An 18,403-nucleotide genomic window follows, 5' to 3' on the forward strand; every position below is an offset into this window, starting at 1 on the left:
CTCGAGGGACAGGGAGCAGGGGAGGAGGGCCTGGTAGGAGGCAGAAGAGCCCTGCTGAGCACAGGTGCCGGGAGTTGTGCGGAAGTAGAGGTTGCCGGAGGCTCAATCATGGGCACATCGGGGGATATTTCAGGGGTAAAGAGATCGGAGATGAGACACGCGCCAGGATGGTTGGGGGTACTCCGTACATAATTAATATATATCTATATGATTAAGATTGTGAGATACACAGCAAGGGGGCCTGGTAATTCCACAGCAGCGGCAGTTCGTATAGGGCGGGAAGTGGAATATAAAGAAAAATGATGATTATAATTGATAGTAAACCAGACAGCTATCATACAGAGACCAGCAGGAAGAACGCAAGAGGGGACAGGGAAAGTGATGAGCATGAGGAGAACAGGAAGATCTAGTTCCAGATGGCCGGCAAAGAAAAGGAAGAAAAGAAGAAAAAGCTTCCAAAGATTTAAGGTATGATAAACCCCCTTTCCCATCCGTGCAGAACGCCATTTTCAAGCCACAAGTAAGGTCAGTGCGAGGATATAAAAAGACAAGGCATAGGGCTGAGAAAGAAAGAAGGCAAAAAAAAGCCGCAAGGGGAAAAGGACCATTGTGGCTAGGTGTAGATGAAATCAACGGTTACCAGGTCAGTAAGCCAGGAGGCAGATGGATGGACATATACCAAGGGCCATGCCGGCATGAGCGAGAACTATCCCCAACAAAAGGTACCAGGCGGTATCGAGCTCTTTGTTCCGGATACTCTTCTTTGGGCCAACATCCAGCATTAAGATGACGATGGAAATATAGGCAGGTAATGGTCGGTCTGTAAAGGTAGCATCCAGCCGTTTAGGACGTCCCAGTTGCCCAGGACGACACTTGGGAATGGCTGCGTGTAAAATAGGGGAAGCTATAGTTAGTATCTGGGAAAATTACGTACCTTAAGCGTTGTTGCCATCCAGATATAAAGTGACTCGATGGTAGTTGAGGTTTGCTGGCCCTGTATGCGTTAGTGCCGCCATGCTAGGCGGATGTGTGATCGTACAAGGTTAGTTAAGGAGGTCTACATCGCTGATCGCAGGGGTTGATAAGACGAGAGGTAAAAATAATAGCTAGGCCAGGCAAGATAGAGAGCCCCCACGTCATTCTGAGCGAGGTTTCTTTATCACCGGTACTGTGTTTGGCATGCTGCTAGGCTCATCATCCACACGAGGCCTCTTGCCAGCTTTTGGGCTCTGCTCCTGGAAATCTGTGCCGTTTTGGGCTGTTCCGTTGGATTCGGGCTCTTGTTTTGACGCTGTCACTTCTGCATCCTCTGCCACATTGTGGGCTTCCAGGTATTCTCCATCCAGCAACTCTGTCTGGTAGGGTTCTTCTTCAGGGTCAACCAGATCTCGGTTCTCGGGAGCGTCGTGGTGCCAATCAGCTTCCAACTCTGCCGAACCAGGAATTGTGACACCTTCAACGTTCACCTCTGGCTCTTTAGACTCGGCGTTGGGCTCCAATAGAGTCTCTCCAGTTGCAGAGTCTACAACTTCTATTGCGTTAAAGTCCTGGGCTTGGCCTTCTTCTACAGGAATCGCAGAAGCTGTGTCTTCATCACTGTTCCGGCCTTCAGGTAGAATAGTTTCTATCTGGTTCTCATCATATGTTTCAGTTGGATGGGCAACCTCGTCTAGTCGATCAGTTTTTTGATCTTCGGGAGATTCATTAGGTAACTCCACTTCAGCAGCAGTGGGACTTTTGAAGATATCTTCATCAACCTCGAGTGGGTTATAACTTGGTTCTGGAGTGCTAGGTTCGGCAGCCTGTTCATGGGAAGGATGGCTAGAGCCATCATTCACATGGTCATCATCGTTATGTGATTCTTCATCAAATGCTTCCAGGTCGATCTCTATAAAATCTTCGTGGGCATCTGCGACACTTTCATGGGTGGGCTCAGTGTTAGTATCTTGAGAAGTATTAGGTACTGAAGGTTCAACACCTTCATTGTCGGGAATTGGGGATTGGGCGTTTTCTTGCGCGTTTTCACAGCCTAGTTCTTCGACTTGTTCAACAGGTAAATTCTGATCTGTCACCTGTTGGGCGCCATCATCGGGAGGAAAGGATTCATGGGCAGCGTCTTCTTGCTCTGCCTGATTAACTTCCGCATGGGAGGCCTCAGCTTCTGCTATAACTTCAGCAACTTCGGCAGAGACGGGTTGCGCTTCCTGATGTTCTGTTTCATTTGAATTAATTTCAATACCTTCATTCACGTAAGTCTCCTCTTTGTTGTCCTCTTCATGGTCCACTTCCGAGTGGCTTTGGGGAGTTGACGGTTCATGTGCCGGAGCTTCAGTTTCTTCATCTTTTTCGCCAATCTCTGTGTTTTCTGCTTCTTCTCCGTGCTGGCTTTCTGTGTTCTCATGCTCTTCAAACATTATTTGATTCTCGCACTCGTCCCATTTACCAACATATGAGAGCCCTTTGCCAGACTGAGCTGCTTCCGAAAGAGTATTGAAGTTCTGTGTAAAAGACGGTTGCGTGGCAAGTGTTATGTAAAGAGGGCCAGGGTTAGTATCCCCATCGTTCCGGCAAAGGTCAAGGTATACTTGAACTATCTGTGACAATGATATGGGAGGATGGACAGCCTAAAAAGAGTGTTAGTATTTTTTCAAATACATATTATTCTTGACAGTATTCCGTACCTCTGTTAGATGGAGCCCAAGGCACTCTATCTCCATGTAGAGCTCTTCTTCCGTTCCCATATGGTCTCCCAAGACTACCCGACAGGCGTTAAGCAAATCTCCAATAGGCTCATCTGCCAAAGCTTCATCCTCGAGGAAATACGTTTCGGATAGATCATCTTCTTTGGGAGGGAATAGGGAGATTTCGCTGTCTTGATACAAGACTTGAACATTGTGTAATATAGAAGCCTCGCTTTCTTGGGCGCCAGTTTCACTCTTTCTTGGAACGGGGCCCTCCTCTGATACGCGGTTATTACTCTCATCCAGTGTCTCCGGAGCTATTTCTTTACCTGGAGAATTTACCCCATAGACTGGCTCTTCAGTCTCGAGATGTTCCGCATTTTGAGGCTGCTCATCGGAAGTAATGCCCTGGTCTGGTTCACCGGCACTAAGGTTTACCTCGTGAACCTGTTCCTGCTCCCCTGGTGGAAGTATACCAGAATTCTCACTCCTTTCCTTGGACACTGATGACACATTCTGTTCAGTCACCTCGGGGTGAACACTTGGTTCAACCATACCTGTGGGCTCATCCTCCATGCCATTATAACCGTCTTCTGCCATTTCAGCCGAAGGGGCACCTTTACCGGGTAAATCAGGTTCCATCACGCCCGTGCCTGGGATCGGGGCATCTATATCCTCCTCATAATCATCCTCCATCTCGTAGGACTGATTGTCGATATCTAGTGCACCGTCGACAAACTGATAATCCTCTTCGGCTTGTTTGTGACTATCTTCGACGTGTTGAGCTCCATGGCTATCGTCCACCATGTCTGCGTCCTTGACGGGTTCGTGTGTCCCTCCCATGATCTCTGCCTGATCTGACCCGGCCATGGACGCATCGTCAACGATCACGTCATCGTCATGGCTCGGAGCGCCCACCTCATCCAAGTCTATCTCGATATCATCGTGGGGATCAAAGTATCTGGCGGTATCAGGCGCCAGTTCCATGCTTTCGTCAATTATAATCGCCTCCATCGTGAGAATAGCGAATCGATCGCGTCGTCTCTATCTCATGAAACAGCTCAAACCACAGCACTTTGCACCATCGTCGAGGCTTGAAACACAATATCCAGAAATTTCGTATCTTTTTACTATCAAGAAAGAACTGTAAATAACAAGTAACGATGAATATATCGCGACTGTCGTGTCTGTTGCGGATATTAAGTCGTCGTCAGCCTGTTGTTTGATGTTACGAAAAAATATGCTGAACAAATTATAATTTCCCCTTTTGCCACAATAAGCGACGTCGTGCACGGGCCATATCATCCTCTCTAAAGGACAAGTTTGAGCATCGCAAGCAGACGAAGCCGAAGACAACAACCACCTACCACCAGAACGACAGCATCCGCAAGGAGTAACTTCGTGAAGTTAACGGCAAATTTACCCAAGGAATAGCTTGGCCTTTAAAGAAATTACTCCTGGGTGTGACTGGTAGACGCAATGGTAGGCGATTTGGCTCTTATATCCGTCGTCCCGTCCCCTCATACCCACTACGCAAGCACTGACACAGCATCCTAGGTTGTCCTAGCGGCTTCGATATGTACGAGGGGAGGCAAGGCCGTCCTCTCACGGCAGTTTCGAGAGATGCCGCGTACGAGAATAGAGGCATTGCTGGCCTCATTCCCTAAGCTGGCAGATTCGGGCACACAGCACACGATCGTTGAGCAGGATAATGTCCGATTTGTTTATCAGCCTCTCGACGAGCTGTACATCGTTCTCATCACAAATCGCCAGTCCAATATCCTTCAGGACATCGACAGTCTACATATATTTGCCCAGGTCGTGTCTAGCATTTGCAAGAGCTTGGATGAGAGGGAGATCGTCCGCAGCGCGTTTGAGCTTCTGAGTGCGTTTGACGAAATTGTTACTCTGGGATACCGAGAGAATCTGTCTTTGTCACAGATTAAAACTTTCCTCGAGATGGAGAGTCACGAGGAACGAGTCCAGGAAATAATTGACAGGGTAGGAAGATATCGTCCCATTCAAGATAATACTATTTTATAGGTGACGTGGCTGCTAATAAGTGGAATAGAACAAAGAATTGGAGGCAACAGAAGAACGAAAACGCAAGGCGAAGCAACTTGAGATGCAGCGCAAGGAAGCCGCCCGAAGCGGGAGAGCTATGGCTCCGCGAACTCCATCCTACCCTACATACACCCCGCCTGTCCGATCAAGCGTTCCGGATGCAATGGACTCATATGAAGCCGAGAAAAAGAAGACATTTTCGAAGTACGAAATCCTGTCTATCTTGTGATGAAGAAAGATGAATTAATGCTAATGCTACCTGTCAATAGGCCCCTTGTCACTAGAGGCAAAGGAATGCAACTCGGAAAGAAGTCCAAGACCACTGATATCTACGAGAAAGTACGAGGTGAACTTGGTCCCGAAGCTGAGGATGCACCTCTTGTCGCACCAAGTCCCGCTGCTGCTGCGGCAGAAGCCCCGTCCACAAGAGCATCGTTATCCGCAGAGCGTGATCCAATCCACATAACTGTTGCCGAGACAATGTCCGCCAAACTATCCCGAGATGGCGCCTTGAAATCATTCGAGGTCAAGGGTGACCTTCAATTGCGCATTTCTGATACTTCTTTCACCAAGGCCAAACTTGACTTGACTGCAAATGCAACGCATGGCGCCCAGTATCGCACTCACCCAAATGTTGACAAAGCACTCTTCTCAAACCAAAAGGTTATTCAGCTAAAAGACACGTCTAAGAGGTTCCCCGCGAACAACGCAATCGGTGTACTTCGGTGGCGTATTGCAAGCAGCGGAGAGACAGACCTGCTACCCATCACTTTCACCGTGTGGGTTAATAAGGGTTCTGATTCGACTACTGTTACAGTGGAGTACGAGCTCACTGGCTCGGATAGCTTGCAGGATGTCGCCGTCACCATTCCGTTCCAGACAGTAGAGCCAACTATCACCAGCTTTGACTCCAATTACGAAGTAACAGGCGACACCCTGGACTGGAACATTGGACACGTCGATACATCTAATTCTTCTGGCAGTTTTGAGTTCGAGTCGTCTGACCCCGAGAGTGACGAGAACGAGTTCTTCCCTATGAATGTCCAGTTTACCAAGTCAACATCATTTGCGGATGTCGACGTTCGTTCTGTGTCGTTATTAGATATGGAGGGTGAATCAGTGGGTTTCACTCAGGATGTCAAGTGCGTTGCCGACGGCTATACCATTGAGTGAATGAGATTTGGTTCAGTGTTCTAGTTTAATATAAACTGCCTCCATTCCCACACACCTTCCATTCTACTATCGAGCTTGTTGCGTACAATTGCTTGAGTAGCTTGGAGTAATGTTATCTGATATGCACAATTATTTATGTCTTTCATGTTATCATCCTAGAAAAAAAAAAGATACAGGTCTTGTCAAACAGTTACAGTTGAGCAACATGGCAAAGAGTACTGCAAGACTCGTGTATTCAGCCTATGGGAGGTTCACCAAGAGTCGCCATGATGTTTCCAATCTAGCATTCCCAACGCCGATTCTTAGCTGTAAAGAATCCCCTTGCTTCTATTGTGAGTCGTTCACAGTGGCACCAAACGGTCTGCCGAGACTTAAAAAAAGGCTTTCTAAAGGCGACCGATACGTCTAGACCGTGAAATCTAACGGAAACTGGTGAGTGAGCGCTTGCGACGACAGACATCCCTTCCCGGAATTTATTGTTACTCCATGAATCAGGGCCACCATTACCAAAAAGGTTGTGCCTTTTGCATAGGCCAATATCCCCAAAGCGTGGTGTCTTGGATGGTTTGCCCATGCTACATAATTTACCGATATAATCTAGAATAGGAAGAAGCCGACGGCGAAGTCCACATCCTAGATGGTAAGAATCCATCTGACGTTCCGGGTAGCACCTCAGGTAGGAAAGTATGGTATTGATGTTAGCCATTTCGGCTGCGTTCATTGCCGCCTGGTTTTTACCAGTGGAACTTTCTGCGTTCTTCTTCCCGTATTCTTGGGCATAGTGTGAAGCTTGTGAGTCTTTATGTGCATCTCCACAGTTTTCTGGGTCTGACTCCGAGTATAGCCCTGATTCCAGGAAGAGTGTTTTGGATTGGCTGGTAAAATAACGGATCATCTCGCCCAATTGGAAAGAATCGCATGCTTCGGAGGTTTCCAACGCACGGCGGCACTGTAATTGTCTCTTCGACTGATCAGGGAGAGAATGTTGTAGTGCTTGATATGGATTAACTGCTCCATATGCGGCAAGAAAATGATTCTGTATCTCACTTATGGTGTCGATTATAGCGTCATGCCGAAATTGGAGTTCTTCTAAAAATGAACGTATTAGCCACTATCAGCAGGTAAAGAAAAGAAAAAAGGATGGTGTCAATATGCCTTACCTTCTATGCCTCCTGGTAAGTGCCACCATAGTGGTTTGTCAAGTCCAGACGTGCCACCGGGCTTTTCTGCCATCCAGTTCACAGAGCCGTGAAGAATTAGCGACTGCGTCAGGCTGGAGAAGGCTAATGGCTCTTTCAGGAAGTGTGCTAAGAAGATTCCCTCCCTGATACATTCTTCATCTTCACTTTCAAAACGCTGTAGCCTATCTATTATTTTTGAATAGCTGAATGGTCCTAAACGTCCCTGTGAAAGCAATTCGAAAGAATTTCTTATGGTATTATTTGAGAGAAACCTATCCGAAAGAACGAGCACACTAGCCAGTGTAGTAATAGTGTTAACGGCAAACCTCTTGAGCCCATTGGGGTCTAGGGTGAACGGCAGGCGGAAGCATAGAAGCTCAAAATACAATGCCAAAGTCTCCCGTAGGTTGATTTTGGTCGACAACGGGGGAAGCTCGATTTTGATATGGAGCAGCTCGCCTACTGTCATGTCCTTTAAAGCCAATTTTCTTGACCCGTATTGAGCTTCCATTTGTTCATGGCTCCGTAGAAGCGATCGGCCTTCCTGGAATTTTGCTGGGTCTAACAGGGCCTTGAAATATGCGCTAGCTCTCGTGATTTCCAGGCTAGAGATTCGAAACATATGCCTTGTTGGCTCAGGTAATGAATTATGAGGCGCAGTTTCACAAATAATAACCAGATCCCCGTCCTTATGGATAGTAATGACCGGTGGTGCTGCAGCGGCAGGAACGTCAGTCAGCGGAAAAAACATGGTACCGGCTCTGTCCGTTTCTCGAGCTGTCGCAACAGGAGATGGTAAGGGTGGGAAATCTTCTTCAATCATTATGAACAGTCCACAACTATAGGCTTCATCACTTGTATATATAGCCTAGATTCTAGACTCCTGAGCAGAGCTAGATCTTTGACGACAAGAAGGTCTGGAAAGATCATAAAAGCAGGAATGGGGCACGATGTGGAGAAAGCTTTTGAGTGTATTACAACGGGTATATTATGTATAGGAAAAGTTGCATATAACCCGTGGTAGGCTGATAAGAAGCAGCATTGAAATCTGGTATATTGTCTCCCCTTTTTTCTTACTCTTGCTTTGTCCTTTTTTGTCTGTTTCTTCTCTTAACGACGAGAAAAAGAAGAAGCAAAATAAGGTTTAGTATTGCTTATTAATAGACTCGGTTTTTAATCTTATCAGATCAACAAAATTGAATACTAGAAGGCAACGGGAAAGGATAGAATGCCACAGATATCAGCGGAAGCATCCAACAATAACCATCCCATTGCTTCCGGGGCTTTTTAAATCAGACAACTTTGACAACCTGCGGAAAAGTTTACGGGCCCTTCCCTACAGTAGGATGCTCGGTGCTCGAGTTGTCGGAGATAGAGAGGTCGCGCTTTGCGCTGCCTTTCTGAAACGGCCACCTACCTCTCTTCTCATAATATATCATGGAAAGAAATCCAATGATAACTGCAATCCAATAGAAGTTATACGACAATACTGTACCCAGGGATGCAGAATTAGTCCATCCGAGAAGAGCATTGAAGATACCCCAGCCACCACCCCCATTCAACTCAGGGCTGCAGCACTACAAATCAGATAACCAAATTAGCCGTCAATGCCAATATCGAAGGAACCTTGTCTTGGAGGAATTGAGAACATACGTTGACATGCCAAACGCTGGATCGAATGTCATACGACCCGGGACCTACTCCTGTTTCAGCCGCATCGCCTCCTACGACCATATTCCACTGGTTGAGTTAGCATTCATTACCGCGACCTTAGGAGATGGTCTGCATTAGCGTCCTACCTTATACTGTTCGAAGAACCCCACACTTCGAGAGAACAGTCCTCCTGCAACTAGGTACAAAAAGCAGGTCGACACAATGAGGAATATTTGGATGGGCACAAAGTTTCCTCCTCTGAAAGGATACGTTAGTGGACAAGTTCAATTCAGAGGCAACGGGCCATCTCACAAACGTACTTGTAGATCATATATCCAACCGCAGCACCTGCAGCCAGTCCGACGACGGTGGGTATTGGGATTGCTGACGCTGTAGTGCCCAAACTGACACCTCCGATGAATACCACCGCTTCTAGGCCTTCGCGCAGCACGGTGATGAAAGGCAACACGAACATGGCGTATTTTTCGCACCAGATCTTGAACCTTCCCCAGAGTGTTTTCCGTCGACTATCATCTTCCTTGGCTTCCAAAGCCTTTGCCAACTTGACGCGCCACTTTGCCTGGAGCTTTGAAACACGAAGTAAGGCGGCCCCCATCAAAGTGATGATTATAGAGGCAACCAGGGCAAAAACACCTTCCCAGAGGGCTTCTGCCTTTTCCCATTCATTCTTGCCCAGGGAGTAGAATACGCCGATCAGAGCGCATCCGATGATAATGCAGATTACTAGGCCCAAGAGAGTCCCTATCCAGACCTGGAATCAGGGTATATATGAGTTACTCATGTCGCATGGCACATTTCGAGTATTGACACTGACCTGCTTCCTCAGCTTTTTGTAGACTTGGACATCGTGTTCAGGGCCAAGCTGGTTCTTGAGAAAGGCGAGCAAAATGGAAACAATAATGCTTGTTTCCAGTGTTTCTCGAAACACGATGAAGAACACTTTCCGAACATCTCGTTAACTAGCTGGTGGACACAGAAAATCGAGGGAGGCCATACCTGGAACATAAAATACATTGACCATCGCGACTCGATTGTGCAGCCAAACCCTCGCAGACACCAGAGTGTGAAGTTATACGGAGTACCTGCGGACGGCTCGTTGATATGGACTTAAAAAGAGCCTCTCCCCTCTCTTCATATACGAAGCAATGAGACGCAGGCCGGAGATAGGGCGGCGGCTCCATCAGATAAGACAACCGGATCTTTCGTTCTGGCTCCCATTGGGATCCAGCGGATCAGATAAAGAAAGTCTAAGCGATGCCAAACATAACTTTTTAAGTTAGCCATCTCGGGACAAAACGGCAGCAGCAGAGAATTCTGTATTTTCTAAACCAGGCAACGCCCGGCTAACAAGGTAAGTTTGGTGTCACAGAAGTCTGACTATCTGCGGAGCGTCCATGGGGCCGTCTGTCCATGGAGGAGCTGTCCATCCAGGAAGCCAGACATATACTACTAGCGCCACGCTGATTTACTGTATCGCATTTTGACGCCCTTCGCTGCCGGCTTTGCTACACTGAGTATTAGATGTTGCTCCAGTGGACTTCGATGCTGGACCGGCCAACGCATCCACCTTTGCCAATCCTAGCCAGAAAGAGCACGAGACGTCGGTCGGGCGAGAAGCTTTGTCAAGCATCAGCTCGGTTTCCCCGGCCCACTCAGCGCGAGCCCCCCCCTGTTTCCAGGGAACAGTTATATAACAACTAATTACTACAGAAAGGAGGTTCTAGTTTGCTGCTGGGAGTGGGACATGGGTCAACATCGGTCCAAGGGGACCAACGGGTTCCAGTTATACCACTCTGATAGTTATCTGAAGACCCAGGTCTAATAAGAAGCGACCCCCTTTTCGAGCAAAGTTTTGCGCTGAAGCGAGAACTTAAATTGTGGCATGATGCAGGGTGGACGGAATGCGGCACCCTCAGCCGGCCAAAACCAATCGAAAGTTGCATTCGACTCATATCGCGAGTTAGCCGACAGCCAGCTGTGCCGTTCGGATTTGCTATATTAACACGATACCCAAGGTAGGCTCGACAAGAGGAGACATTTCCGAGAAAGGTCGTTGTGGCACCCACCTCGGCGATTGATAAGATTAGTTAACAAGGTGCCATTCCATCTTATCAGATCTACTTCGATCGTAGAAGGCCTTGCTATCTTTCTTTCTTTCTTTCTTTTCTTTTCTTTCTTTTTTTTTTTTTTTAGTGGTCACCTTGCCATCACACATTCGTCTTTGTCCTGGAAGGATCCTACTCTTCCCAAGGGAGGTTTATGTTTTATTGCCTCAACCCCCGTGTTCATCCTGTCCCGCCTGGCATACCTTTCCCACTACCATCTCCCAGGGGCATGCTCTAGATACCATCAAACCTCGTCTTGCCAAAGGAGTACACTGTCAATCGTATTATGGCCCCTTTAGTGTGGTACTGCCTCAGCCTATGTGCTTCCTTGCTTTCATGCTTTGCACATGCTGCCACAATCACATATGACTTTAATATTACTTGGGTGTTGAAAAATCCAGATGGTCAATTTGACCGGCCAACAATTGGAATCAATGGAAAATGGCCCCTTCCAGAAATCAGATCCAAAGTTGGTGATCGGGTCATTATCAATACCAACAACCAGCTGGGGAACCAGTCCACCTCCCTTCATTTCCACGGGCTGTTCATGAATGGGACTGGGGAAATGGATGGCGCTGTAGGCGTTAATCAATGCAGGATACCCCCTGGCGGTTCTTTCACCTATAATTTCACGGTATTTCCTGCTCTTCTTACTTAGTTGGGCCCTACTCTAACTCTAGATACAGACGGAGCAGCCAGGTACATATTGGTACCATTCCCATGGCCAGGGGCAATATCCAGATGGGTTACGAGGCCCCCTTATAATTGAGGATCCAGAGTCTCCGCATGCTGGAAAATGGGATGAAGAGATTGTCCTCACCCTTTCGGACTGGTATCACGAGCAAATGCCCACGTTAATCAAGCATTTCATCAGCTTTGCCAATCCCACGGGTGCCGAGCCAGTGCCTCAGTCGGCGTTGATGTCCGATACCCAAAATTTGACTATTGCCGTGAAGCCAAATACGACATATTTCATCCGGACCATCAATGTGGCAGCGCTGGCGGCACTTTATCTGTGGATTGAGGGCCATTCGATGCGTGTTATTGAGGTTGACGGAGTTTGGACCGAGGAATATGAAACGGACATGCTCTATCTTACTGCCGCCCAGCGATATGGAGTTCTTGTGACCACAAAGAATGAGACAACAGACAACTTTGCCATGGTCGGTAGCATGGATACTGTGAGTACTTCTGGATAGTTATTTTTCTCATTCCTTCGGTGGAACAGTTAGTTAACGGCATATATATAGGACCTCTTCGACAATATCCCTGATGACCTAAATCCAAACGTGACTTCATGGCTCGTCTACGACGATAAAAAGCCACTTCCAGTGCCCAAAACCATCGACGAATTCGAACCTCTGGATGATTTTCTTCTCAAACCTAGTGACTCAATGGAACTGTTTGATCATGTTGATCACAGCATCACTCTTGACCTGAAGATGGATAATTTGGGGGATGGAGCAAACTAGTAAGTTTATTGTAATATCTCTTCGTAGAAGCTGCGACGTGCACTCACACGGCTTCAATAGTGCTTGGTTCAACAACATCACGTATGTTAGCCCAAAGGTGCCAACATTATATACCGCTCTTGATGCTCCGAGGGACGTGGCGATGAACCCAGTGATATATGGTGAAAGCACGAACCCCTTCGTTCTAGAGCACAATGAAGTGGTCGAGATCATCCTTAACAATAACGATCCGGGGAAGCATCCGTTCCATCTCCACGGACATAACTTTCAGTTGGTCCACCGCTCTGAAGAAGAAGAAGGACCATACACTGCGGAACAAATGGCCGACTTCCCCCGAGTACCCATGAGGCGGGATACAGTCCTTGCCAATCCCAATGGCAACATAGTAATGAGATTCCGTGCCGACAATCCTGGGGCCTGGCTGTTCCATTGCCATATCGAGTGGCATATGGATAGCGGGCTGGTAGCTACAATAGTGGAAGCACCGCTGGCCCTTCAAGACCAACGAAAGGCCGGGATAAAGGCTTTACCGGCGGGTCACATCGATATCTGCCAGTCGACGCAGACCCCATACCGTGGTAATGCGGGAGGTAACACAACCGATTTCTTGGATGTATCTAATATGAACGGACCGCCAGCCCCGCCACTACCTGCTGGCTTTACCCCCAAGGGTATCGTAGCGTTGGTGTTTAGCACCATCGCTGCAGCATTGGGCATAGCGACCATCGTCTGGTATGGGCTGGGCGAGATTAAAACGCCAGGGCCCAATGGAGTCGGAGTGTCTAGAGTGCTGCAGTGAGTAAGATGAGCTTGGCCTTTTGTTCCGTGTGGAAAGTCTCGCCTTTCGGCCTCAGATCGATACCCTGTGTTTAAGATGTGTTTTAGCATGTCAAAAATGACTGCTCAAAGATGATATTATTGACTGACATGTCCAAAATCCCAGTTCACTGTTAAATGTATGTTAGATAGCTTCCCGTGTATACACAGCTGGATTGCCAATGGCACCCTTTCTACTACTGCATACTCTGTAACATGGCGTAATAATGTATCATATAAGGGTTCGGACGACGGTAGTATACTAATGGATACTAGTTCCGCGGTTTGGAGTGGCGGAAGGAGAGGAAGAGACAAGAGACGAATAATGAAACACAATATTAAGGAGAATACACGGCTAACTAAAATCAAATGCACCGATACCTGTGCTTTGTTTAGCATGCTAAAATGGACGCAGCGGAGCTATAAGGCATTTGCTGATAGAACGAAGATATAACGCAGATAGAAGTTAACCAGACCCAAAAAAGAATGGAGAATAATGAGGTAAAGGGGCACCTGAAGGATGAATGCTCGAACCAACACACATAAATAATCCAATGTGGCTAAAATTAAATGCTAGTAACGGATAGAAAGAAAGGGGGGAAAGAGGTAAAAAACCGCTCATACGTTCATAGTGATAACTGGAACGAACATCATGTCAAATCCACCGTATCGTGCCCGAACACCAGGTGAAAGTCCTTCCTCAGGGCTTACTCGTGAATTCCTGATTGCAACGGCACTAGCAATTAACTGCTGTAGCCCCGAGATCTGTTGTGATTCTCGCCTAGAACGAGAGTTGTTCATGGTAGCTGTATTTATATCTAGACGAGGGCTCTGAAGGGGGGCACCATTTGTAGCGGGGGCAGGAGTAGTAGAGGACTGGCCAAAGCCGTCATCGTTTTCCCTTGTGAAACGTGTAAGGTGGTCGGTTTCTAGTGGGTTAAACATCAGAAACGTTCGTCGTTCTTCGTCAACTGTGGACTCGCTCTCTTCCTTGAAGGGGTGTTCATTCTCATCGTCTGGGTTTCTCGTGCGGGCGGCAATTGTTGCCGATAGCTCAGCTGCAGCCTCGGAGCAGAGAGAGCGAGTACAGATTTCTATCCATGGTTCATCAGTGAAGAAACCTACGACGAAATCTGCGTTGGCTTTGGCGCTTTCGAATGCTGCTACCCGGTATTCAAGTGTGAATCGTTCATCGTCGTCCCGAGGAGCAGAGATGATGAGGCCACGTGAGAGGAGAGGGGGCTCTGGCAGAGATGCGGCAGGCGGAACTCGCTCGTCCTCTTCCGCTAGCTCATCCTCTGCTTCCGACAAGGGATGATCATCGACTTCAATGGCAGAGGGAGTGGAAGGCTCTGTGCTTTGGGTGATGGTCTGGGTGAGTGATATAACTGATGCTTTTCGTGGAGACTGCGAGACAGATAGCCCATCACTGGCAGAAACTCGGAGAGCCTCGTCGAGTTCCATTGTATACTCATGCTCCGTCTCATCTGTGACTTCGTTCGAAGACATGCTTCCACCGCTGCTGCTGATCTCTGTACGAACAGACTTCGTCATAAAGGCGACGGTCTCTTTTGCGGCGCGGCGAAGAGTTGGAATCAACCGATCTGCCCCGTTCCCTTGCTGAGGTGAATCGATCATCCATGTGCTCGCTAATCCGGCCCATGCGGCGACGCTCACAACACCCTTTGTGTACCGTTTCCTTGACATATCTATATCTCGCGACACCTCATCGGGGGTGAGAATTCGGTTGCTCAGCCGCTGATGAGTGTTCAATACCCGTCCACCTTCCCAGATGATAAACGCATGTTTCTTTGCGAGACGGGCCAGTTTGCATACGCCTTCCAGCGACCAGTCGTCAATGATATCGGCGTGGACCTGTAACACACCGATGTAAGGCCCAACAGTTCGAGCGAGGCGTAGCAGCGAACTCATCGTGCTGATGTTCGGGGACGCAGAGACGCAAACGAGCTCGCCATAGGGAAGTGTTGGCTTGCATTGTCGTAATAATCGGAGATAGGTTGTGAGTGTGTTTGTCTTCGGACACGTCCTCGACGAAGAACTGGCAGCAGGGTCCATGGCGGGCATGTCTGGAATATCGGGGCCACCGCCGTGCAGGACGTCTCCTTCTTCCTCTATATACCGTCGATAGAACATTCAAGTATGGCTTTCAATATATTCTGGTTGTTTTCCTCTGGTTTTGTTCCGTAGATGAACTTGCTTGGTTGGCTTTTTTTTCCTCCTTCCTTCTTCTCAACACCCTTGAGGGATTCTGCTGGAGAACTTCGTTGAGGCGGCGATATAACAGAGCGTTAAGATGCGTATGCAGTAGGGATCCCAGCTAGTTCACGCCTGCCCACCAGGAGGAGCAAAGTTCAAAGAAGAGAAACGAGCCAGTGGCTCAAGTTGATCCCAGATCGAAGTCGCCGCTTGTAAAAGCTAGTAGGTAATACGACAGATGGGTCGACGTCTGGATGAGCGGCGAATAAAATATCCGTAGCAATAAATATAGTAAGGGGGCCGGCTAGGGGTGAGAATGATCCCTTTTGTTTCCCTCTCTGGGGTACTCCGTAGTCGACTATGTGTCCTGGCGACGGAGTTTCAGTAAGAATCCAGCGATGCAGCTGTGTGAAGTAGCCGTCTGAGTCGTATGGAGAAAGGAGAGGTGGAAGAGGAGGGAGAAAAGGAAACGGAATAGAAGAGTGAGATGGAAGAGAGAGTAATTTTGGGCAGACAGACGATGCCTTTTAGCTCGCAAAATATCCTACCGGGGCCTTGGTAATGGCTGCGGTTGCACGACCTCCTTTGTTTCAAGCTTATCGTAGGCTCATATTTCGTGTTATATTTGCTTCTTATGAAGGGAAAAGGTGCTGCAGCAACCCCCTCGCCTTCAACGCCGGCCGTTTACATGGTCCTGTGCTCTCTATGCTCTTCCGTGAGTCGCAGAGTGTGTGGATGTAGATGTGCCCAGTCGCCCCGTCTTCCTGTCCTGTCGTCTCTCTGTTTGTCTGGCCGGTTCAACAGGGTGGACCATACTTTCTTCTTTTCTTTTCTTTTCCTGTATTGCTTTTTACCGTGAACCTCACCTTTCTTTTTCCCTCTCTCTGTTTCTTTTTCCCTTTTCTTTTTCCCTCTTGCCTGTCCCTTTTTAGGCACCGAGCCCGGCTTTGGAGGACCAAAAATAGTCGGACATGCTGCAAGATGCTGCAGTATATCAAGTGCTTCTCGCCATATCAGGCAACGCGCCCCGGCTGCGCTGGTCAAGGGTGTGTGGTTCTCTTCTTATGTAGAAGTTAGTTGTACGGAGTATGTAAGAGTTGTATGGATACGCCAGCGGCGCGGTGGGACGGGGAGAGGATCCCTTTCTTATATATCAATGCAAGAGTGGGCACTCACAGCTTGTTGGCCCTCACCTTAAGTACTCCTCCGTACTCCGTACGGACATAGCTAGCCCCATAGACTCGGGATGCTGAGCCGTCCGGGAGATGCGGTTGCTAGCTGGGAGAGCAGCAATATCAGCAGCAATATGCATAGATAGTGACCATCTTTCGATGGAGGTCGTAATGGCCTTACTTTGTTGGAAATGCATCCCGCCTAGAGGTACTCCATACGCCATCCAGGCTGATGCTAGCGATGAGATCATTTGGGCGACCGGGCCAGAGGAAAAAGCAAAGGACAATGGCGAGAAGACAGACAATCAAGCCAATGGAGCCGCTGAGGTTTGGGAGAAGCAGGATCACCCCCCCCCCCTTTTAAATGGAGTCAACATGCAGGAGGAAATGATCATGAGCAGGGAGCATCAGTTGGGGGTGCTGTTCACATGCATATTGCAGTTCAGAGGCCTTCGACAAGCACGGCTTTTCCTCTTTCTTATGTTCTCCTATCTCTTTCGTTTGCCTTTGCCTTGCGCTCTGGTGCTCCGGTTGCTGAAATATACTCCTTACTCCGTACAGAGTGTGTTATCCGTATCCCAATACCAAGATAATAAGGCAAGTACATATTTATATACTGTCCCGTATATATATACATACTGCTATATATCTCCGTGCTGATCTGACAATCTTTCCTTTTGGTTCACTCGCTTTTTTTTTTTTTTTTTTTTTCTTTTCTTTTTGACTTGGAACCACTCGGTTAACGCCGATCCGCCATTGGCCCCATGAAGGATGCCTTGAATCTGGATCGCTGAGCGCTGGTGGTTGGCAGAGGGGGGGAAGTTGATGGCCAGGGATGCCTGGCTCGGGGCTCTGATCTCAGTACCATTGGCCCCTATGGGACAGGCTATGGAAGATCATATTTGTGCTAAGACTTGACGGCCCTTGCTTTGCCCCAGATTGCTGTTGCAGGCGAGCGAATAATGGTTTTTGGTTCCATCATCAAACGTCCAGACATGTACGGAGTACGGAGTAAATACAGAAGGCTACCTGCTTTGGATGAGTTGAGACCTAGCAGCCTAAATGCACTTTATTCCCAAAAAGAGAAAGGGACAGTTATATACGGAGTATAACCAGGCTTGGACGGTGCTGAAAATGTCGGCAGTCTGGGCCTTGTCTGGATGAAACGGCTATAGTCAAGAAGACTGACAGCATAACGTACGGCTCGAAGCCTGTCTGCAATTTTCGACTAGTCTTACCCCTAGCTCCAGTTTGGAGGAGGATAAGGAAAAAACAAGACGAATTCAGGTTGAGTTAACGAGTGCGTGTCCGCCGTACTCCTTACTCCGTACGTGCATCACTGACAACCCGTAGCGGTGATGGCCGAACTGGCTAGGTTAGACGAGCCCGTACAACCTATACAAAATTTCCGTGCTCTGGCTTCCTTGGTACACCAGAGTTTGAAAAAATAAAAAAAAAAAGAGGCAGACTCAATATTCGCAGGCTGGCCAGTCAATTAGCATCTTGCTTTGATACAACGGTTTTCATCCCGGCCAGATCAACTGATTGACCGCCGTTGAACAAGAAAATCGGGAACCAGATTGGCTCATGTTGACCTCTATTTTAATATCTCAATTTATACTTCCTTGCACAGGGTTGATGGATGCATCGCTTTTTCGATATGCAAGAGGAGCGACAGTTTCCTTCCCTCTGCCGGTCGCCCGCGAATGAAAGGGAAACGACCAGACGCCGTTTGTAATCATCCAGTCATGCACTGTTTCCGGCTACTATTGTTTGTTTGTATCAGTGATGATGCACAGCCATGCATATTACACCGCATAAAGCTTGGATAAATAGTTAGCCCCAGGG

The 18,403-nt window shown here is 48.0% G+C and overlaps 6 protein-coding genes across 8 annotated transcripts; 2 read left to right on the forward strand and 4 right to left on the reverse strand.

Moving 5' to 3' along the window:
- Window positions 1–1,136: 1,136 nt before the first annotated feature.
- Window positions 1,137–3,695, reverse strand: TERG_08087 (uncharacterized protein; the record flags this gene model as incomplete). Its single annotated transcript, XM_003231252.1, has 3 exons — window positions 1,137–2,624; window positions 2,682–2,959; window positions 3,011–3,695. 3 exons carry the CDS (start codon window positions 3,693–3,695, stop codon window positions 1,137–1,139), a joined length of 2,451 nt encoding a protein of 816 aa, XP_003231300.1.
- A 609-nt stretch (window positions 3,696–4,304) lies between these two features.
- TERG_08088 (uncharacterized protein) lies at window positions 4,305–5,918 on the forward strand (the record flags this gene model as incomplete). 3 transcript variants are annotated; one of them, XM_003231253.2, is made up of 3 exons in its annotated part: window positions 4,305–4,682; window positions 4,753–4,949; window positions 5,015–5,918. In XM_003231253.2, 3 exons carry the CDS (start codon window positions 4,305–4,307, stop codon window positions 5,916–5,918), a joined length of 1,479 nt encoding a protein of 492 aa, XP_003231301.2. The 3 variants fall into 3 exon arrangements, with proteins under 3 accessions (XP_003231301.2, XP_047607467.1, XP_047607468.1); XM_047750533.1 differs by lacking the exon at window positions 4,305–4,682 and having other exon boundaries at window positions 4,807–4,949; XM_047750534.1 differs by lacking the exons at window positions 4,305–4,682; window positions 4,753–4,949 and having other exon boundaries at window positions 4,974–5,918.
- A 280-nt stretch (window positions 5,919–6,198) lies between these two features.
- On the reverse strand, window positions 6,199–7,922 carry TERG_08089 (uncharacterized protein; the record flags this gene model as incomplete). Its single annotated transcript, XM_003231254.1, has 2 exons — window positions 6,199–7,007; window positions 7,079–7,922. The coding sequence occupies 2 exons, from the start codon at window positions 7,920–7,922 to the stop codon at window positions 6,199–6,201; spliced, it is 1,653 nt and encodes a 550-aa protein (XP_003231302.1).
- A 499-nt stretch (window positions 7,923–8,421) lies between these two features.
- Window positions 8,422–9,794, reverse strand: TERG_08090 (uncharacterized protein; the record flags this gene model as incomplete). Its single annotated transcript, XM_003231255.1, has 6 exons — window positions 8,422–8,676; window positions 8,753–8,839; window positions 8,899–9,010; window positions 9,073–9,524; window positions 9,588–9,712; window positions 9,770–9,794. The coding sequence occupies 6 exons, from the start codon at window positions 9,792–9,794 to the stop codon at window positions 8,422–8,424; spliced, it is 1,056 nt and encodes a 351-aa protein (XP_003231303.1).
- Window positions 9,795–11,164: 1,370 nt separating this feature from the next.
- Window positions 11,165–13,149, forward strand: TERG_08091 (uncharacterized protein; the record flags this gene model as incomplete). Its single annotated transcript, XM_003231256.1, has 4 exons — window positions 11,165–11,512; window positions 11,565–12,059; window positions 12,129–12,349; window positions 12,411–13,149. 4 exons carry the CDS (start codon window positions 11,165–11,167, stop codon window positions 13,147–13,149), a joined length of 1,803 nt encoding a protein of 600 aa, XP_003231304.1.
- Window positions 13,150–13,784: 635 nt separating this feature from the next.
- On the reverse strand, window positions 13,785–15,242 carry TERG_08092 (uncharacterized protein; the record flags this gene model as incomplete). The annotated part of the gene is made up of 1 exon (XM_003231257.2): window positions 13,785–15,242. One exon carries the CDS (start codon window positions 15,240–15,242, stop codon window positions 13,785–13,787), a length of 1,458 nt encoding a protein of 485 aa, XP_003231305.2.
- Between the last annotated feature and the right edge of the window lie 3,161 nt (window positions 15,243–18,403).

This window comes from Trichophyton rubrum, assembly GCF_000151425.1.
Source record: "Trichophyton rubrum CBS 118892 genomic scaffold supercont2.12, whole genome shotgun sequence".
Taxonomy (NCBI): Eukaryota; Fungi; Ascomycota; class Eurotiomycetes; order Onygenales; family Arthrodermataceae; genus Trichophyton; species Trichophyton rubrum.